We start from the raw sequence: 6,000 nt of genomic DNA, 5'->3' as shown, positions 1-6,000 counted from the left end.
ACACAAACAGCCCAGATGCAGGTTCATTAAGCTCGGGGTGCAGGTGGAGGTGAGGGGGGCCCACGTGGGGAAGGCCTGGTCCTTCTGAGCTGTGACATGCTCTAGGTCACCATTGTTCTTTTCTCTGTTCCTTCCTGCCCCGTCCCCAAAGGAAATAGTCAGAAAAAGAGCCATCCACCCCGAGTGGTGACACACTTCTAGGAAAGGTGCTTTCCAGGCTTTAGTAATCCTCATGACACCCTATAAAATTCCCATTTTACAGATGAAGCAACTGCAGCACCCCAAAGCTAGGCAATTGCCTGGGCTTTCGTGGCCGGTCAGTGGCGGAGCAGGGCTTTGAACCGGGTTTGTCTGAGCTCTGTGTCAGGGAGGGCTCCGCTGTTTGCCCAGGTTGTAAAGAAATTTCCCGTTTGTCTGTTACTTGTAAGTTACACCAGCAGTGCTGTATGTCCAGGTTCTTAGAAACCTGAGCGTATCTGTCTCCCACTCTCCTTGTTATTTTGGCAATGTCCCCTCACCCAGTGACCTTACAGAGGGGGCAGGAGGTCTGGTAGGGGGAGGGGTTGGGGACACCAGGCACTCGGCCCAGAGCAAGTGCTCGGTTCAGCGGAGGGCGAGGTGGCTCTTGTTGCTCCCACCGCCGAGCTCCTAAGATGTCTGATTTCGGCTCAGAGACAACATGCTATTCTGGGGCCACCACTCTGGAGAGAAATGGGCATCAAGTGGAAACCGGGAGGGGACACGCTGGGGGTTCCTCTCTGAGTCAGCTCGAGTCCTTGCCATGGCGATAAACGGCCTGTGGTTACCCCCTTCCCAGCTGTCCCTGTCACCGCAGAGGTCCCGAGCTGTCTCCCTGGAAGGAGCCACGGTCTCCCAGCCAGAGCTGGGACTGCGCCCGCCGCAGGATCCTGCGGTAATGCAGTGATGACAGGCTGCCAGGGAGCCCCGCAGGCCCAGGAGGGGAGGGGGGAGCCCTGGGCCTCTCCTGGCCGGGCTGTCTGAGAGGGAGACGGAGAACACTCGGATGGCTTGACTTTCTCTTCCCCAGACGGGCAAGAAATTGGATTAGACACAGTCGCAGCAATCTTCTCACAATACCTTTCCCCCCAGAGTCCTGCTGCCAACTCTTCAGTACACGTGGGTGGCTCCTCATCCGCTCCTCCAGGCGAAGGCTGCTGGGGGGGGGGTGGCCCTGGGGAACAGCTGCCAGGCACTCCCCACTCGGCCGGCCGCAGACCAAATGCAGCCAGGCCAGAATGATCGCTCAGGGATCCAGTGGGACCAGCTGCAAATGCCACAATTAAGCACCGAGGGTCAGCCAACAGCTTGGCGTTCACAGCAGGGTCACCACAAACTTTAAAAAAAAAAAAAAAGCAACAAAACCCAGCAAAGAACTCAGCTGATCTCAATATCAAATGCCAGATATTATTAATTCTAACCCTACTTCATGGGGACCTCGGATCTCAGTGTGAGCATGTCACTGTCTTTTGGTGTTTGAGGTTGTCTTTTACAAAAAGGTTAGGTAAAAATATTGTCTGGACAGCTTAAAATGACCAATATTTTCGAAGTGCTTTCTCTGGCTTAGACTACATAGGAAATCAAACTGCTTCCAACCACTAAAAATAACAATCTCCATTTGAGAAGGTAACAGGTTTCATATTATTTATCTAATAAAAATCTGGTTACTAATTCTATATATTCAAAGCTAATAAAAATGTGAAAACTTTCAAAATTCTCTAATTTATCAACTTCAAACAGCTTTCCAAAATATATAAAAAACTAGTTGTTTAACTCAAACATTTTGGGAAATTTTTGTGTATTCTGATGGGCGATCTTCCCTATTGGCTTGTACAACAGACACCTGAAGTGTATTCTGACAAGTGTGGCAGGCAGGTCTCTTACAAATCCTGATGACCACGTGGTGCCACCTCAATCTCTGATTTTAGGCTGCAGTGATTTGGGACAGAGTTATCCTATAGTAGTTTTTGGTCATAATAAGGGAGATTTATTGATTAAAAAAATAGAAACAAAACACAAGAAACATAAGCTCTGGAGTAATGGTTTCCAACTTCAAGTGCAATGTCGTGTAGGCCCGTGACAGTAGCTCTGCCTCAGTGCCTCTGCCAACAGCACCCGGCCCAGGGACCCTGCACGTCCCCACCCTCCAGAGCCAGGAATGGGGACCCTCGGAAGCAGAAGTGCCTAGAGGGGCCACCCAGTCCAGCACCCTAGTTTTCTGGTCTGGAACCAGGTGGAGAGGGGAAATGGAGGCACTGGGACCCCATGGAGGGCCCTCACCACCGCCAGGACCCCCAAAGGCCCCACAGGAAGGGGAAGGGGGTTCCCAGGTGCAGGTGTCGCTAGGGGTGCCATCATCAGCACGGAAGGAAGCGTCCTTTTGCCACCAACACAAGGGGCTGCGGTAGAGGGCCCGGGCGGTCAGGGAGGGCCGAGGGCCTGTTTCCTCACAGAACCACGGGAGCTGGCCCCACACCAGCCCGTCTCGCCGCCTCCTTGTCCTGAGGGACAAGCGCACTGAGGAAGCCCGAGACCAACTCTTTCCAGCTTAGAATTTTTATTAAAATGCTCATTTAAATTACAATCGTCCCCCAGGGTAGAAAAGAGCGGTCCACCACGGTTTGGCCCTGACAGGAGGTGGGACTCAGGCCCCACAGGACGAAGGGCCTTTGACATCTCTGGCAGCTTTGAAAACGGATGGAGCTTCCTGAAAGAAAGCCCAGGAGGGCCGCCGTGGCCCCAGGCGACTGGGAAGGGCTGTCTCCCGCCAACGCAGCCTGGGAGGGGCGGCGGGGCCCCAACCTTTCAGCAAGGAACACTTAGTCACCCTCCCGGTTGTCAGCCTCTGGACTTTTGAAAAAGAAAAGAAAGGGAGACAGAGAAACCTGTCCCTAAGATTACAAGCCACCGTCACTCAAGAAGAGTTATGTAATGCCGAGGGGTGTTGTCTAGCAGGGCCTGGCGGGCCAGTCAATGCCACAGGCCAGGGCGCTACCGGGGCTAAGATGGGTCCTCAGTCCAGACAAGCGAGGTGGTCTGTCCCCAACAGCCACGGGCCAACAGCACAGCCCCACGGAGTGTCACAAGCTGGGCAGTGCCTTCCCCGACCGTTTCAGGGTGGCAGTACCTCTGCTCAAGAACTCTCAGAAGCTCGTAATGAAAAACTGTGGCCAGGGTGCTGTTCCCAATGGTCTTCACAGCTTCCTGATGTGACAAGCTCCCGAGCTCTAAAAACGTTCACTTAAAAAGGACATAGTCACCTCAGCCACAGGCACAAGTCTCTGAAAAACCAAGCAAATTTTTCATTTTTTCTCCTGCTACTGGGGCTCAAGACCTTCCTGAGGCCACGGTCCTCTCATCGTCTGCAGGGAAGTGCCACTAGCTCTTGCTTCACGGGGACGAGAGCCGCTGGCTGACAGGCCTTGCTGGCCCCCCGCAGCCCCTTCCTGCTCCCCCAGGCCCCGTGCTCCTGCCACAGCTCAGGCGCCAGCCAGCTCCCTTGAGGCCACAGGGCCTGGCATTTCTGGACTTCGGAAGTACACACAGCAGTTAAGGAATAAGAAAACGAAGTCTGACATCATTTCTATAAACCACCATCATGCTTCTAAGCCCTGCAGCCATAGTTAAAGAATACATTTACAGATCAGGAGGAAAGTAACTGGGACACTCAGGGATGGGCTTTCGGCATGAGGAGACAGAGCCACACACGAGCCAGACCTCACTGCACAAACGCCTCAGGCTCCGGCTCCTGAGGACACCTCCCTGCCAGGAAGATACAGGACAGTCTCCCAGCCCCAGCCATCCACTCAGGTTTCAGATGTAGAGTCCCACCCTGCATGCCCTCAAGGGCTGGGGTGACACACAGGGCTGGCTTCCTCAGGGCAAGGTGGCCTGAGAAGGCAGAAGCCAGCCCAGGACCCTGCTGGGTCAGCCTGACAGCAGGAAAAAGTCAGGATCTCTATGAGCTTCTCAGTTTTCCAAAGCCAGCCAGAACTGCCAGCGACCACCGCTGTCCTCAGGAACTGTCCAGCCCTCATCCGTCTTCGGCTAATGAGCGTCTTCTCACCGAGTTAAGACGTAGCACCCGCTGTGCACGATGGCCTGCCTAGAAGGATGTAAAGGGCTCCAGGTGGCCAGAGCAGCAGCACCAGCCGTGGGGAAAAGGAAGGGCAAGAAGGTGGCTCCGGAGCAAGGAGGGAGTCCCCAGGGTGGTTCTGTGACCCGCTGCTGCCTGGCACGGAGGGAGTCGTGTGCCAGCCCGTGCGAGCACCGAGTGAGTGGACAGCTGCATCAGGCTCGTGCTGGGTGGGGCACAAAGGGACCCCACTAGGCCCCGGAGGGATGAGGCCCAGACATGGCAGTGGGTTGGGAAGGGCTTGCTGGCACATGGCCAGGCGGGTGGCTGATACAGATCAGTGACAGACATGGCCCGTGGTGCTCGGTGTCTGGGCCAGAGAGAAGTACCTGTGGGGCCTCAGAGGTCAGGGCTGGGTTGCCAGGTTCTGACGACAGCACGACCCAGGGAGTGCCCAGCCCCCGCAGGCATGGGAAAGACCCCTGTGGCCCCCGCCTGCCTCTCAGCCCCAGGTGTGGGTGGCGGGGGAGGGGCGAGTCGCTGTACCTAGGGGCAGCACTCGCTTCCTGGGCCCTGGGCTGGCAGCCGGCCCTCCCTCACAGCTTCTGCCTAAAAGCCCTCCCAGGCCCAGCTGCCCTACCTAGTCCCCTCCAGCTGGCAGCCAGAGCGCAGCCTGAGGGGTGCCTGGCGGGGACCCAGCACTCTACTCGCCAGGAGCTGCGGGTTAGCTCCCCGACCACGAGCAGCCGGCAGGCTGCTCCGGGCCTGGGCTCAGCCGGGCTATGCTTCTTTGCTGCATGCCAGGTCCTCAGCCATGGAGGGGATGGACGTTTTGGAACCCTGGGGGAAGTAAGGGTGGTGCCACCAGCCTCCTGGCCCCCAGAGCCCCTGCGCTTCACCCCTACACACTTCCCAGACAAGCCGTGGAGGCCAGCACTGGACAGGAAGACACATGCTGCACGCCTTGGATCAAGGTTTGTTTGGGACCCCACATCGGACAAAGGAAGACAGAGAGACTCGGGTCAGGAGAACTAGAACACCATGACAGAAAGCTCTGCAGGGTCATAGTTCAAGGCAATTGCACATAAAGGAGGCTGGACTGTCCACTCAGCTGGGGAAAGTTCTGGAGCTCCCAGGGAAGCCCACAGCCAGCCCCCCACAGATGGTTCCCACGGTGTCCGGCCCATCCCGCTGGTGCTGGGAGCAGCAGAAGTGGCAGCTCCTGGGGTGGCTGGGTCACCTGCTAGAGCTCTTCAAAGAAGGCCACTCGGGACTTGGCACTCTGCAAGGTGAGCTGTAAGAGAGCAGAGAAGAAGCTGAGAGGGGACTGGATTTCTGCTCTATCACTTGGGTCCCCTGCTCTATCACTTGGGTCCCATCGGTTGAGAGTGGAAGGGAAGACTGTTCAGATGTTCACGAAGTTGGCAGTCAATCCCACATACATTTCCAGATTTGCCCAGGAAATCAAATTAGGAGGTGACAAATGAGTACATGCCAGGAGGGAAGGCTGGTGGACAGACAAGTCAGCAGCAACACGTCATCAATGTCACCTTTTCACATAGGATGGGGATCCCTGCGTATTTTAACAGAGTCTCACAGTCCCATCTACAAAAGTCTCTGAGCTGCCCCAGTGGTGTGCTGTCTGTGGTGACACTGGTCCTGGCAGGGTAAGCATCTTGGTCCTCATGCCCTGGGGTCATGTCTGAGCAAGGTGACATGAACTCGGGCAAGGCAGGCCTGTGTCAGATGAGGACGAGCTTGTCCCATCTACTCCTGGTTCCCCAGATGGCCCCAAACAGACTAGCCCATGACCCAACAGCTAAGAAAGGGTTTCTGTCCACGAGCTGGGTGGCAACAGGCTTTCCAAGCAGGGCTGGGTGCAGGCATGGGAGAGGGGTGTTGCCCTG

The 6,000-nt window shown here is 56.1% G+C and overlaps 1 protein-coding gene across 4 annotated transcripts in view; it reads right to left on the bottom strand.

Annotated features, from left to right (window-relative positions):
- Positions 1-2,558: 2,558 nt before the first annotated feature.
- NF2 (NF2, moesin-ezrin-radixin like (MERLIN) tumor suppressor) overlaps positions 2,559-6,000 on the bottom strand; it is an 86,155-nt gene continuing 82,713 nt past the window's right edge. For all 4 annotated transcript variants that reach the window (XM_012763866.2, XM_075996692.1, XM_012763865.2 and 1 more), the window contains one exon: positions 2,559-5,387. Coding sequence is in view for 3 of the 4 variants with exons in the window: in XM_075996692.1 (XP_075852807.1) it covers positions 5,337-5,387 (51 nt within the window). In the remaining variant the exon portion in view is untranslated. The remainder of the gene's footprint in view (positions 5,388-6,000) is intronic.

The sequence above is a fragment of the Microcebus murinus genome, chromosome 22, assembly GCF_040939455.1.
Source record: "Microcebus murinus isolate Inina chromosome 22, M.murinus_Inina_mat1.0, whole genome shotgun sequence".
Classification (NCBI taxonomy): Eukaryota; Metazoa; Chordata; class Mammalia; order Primates; family Cheirogaleidae; genus Microcebus; species Microcebus murinus.
This window is presented reverse-complemented; position numbering and strand designations above follow the sequence as displayed.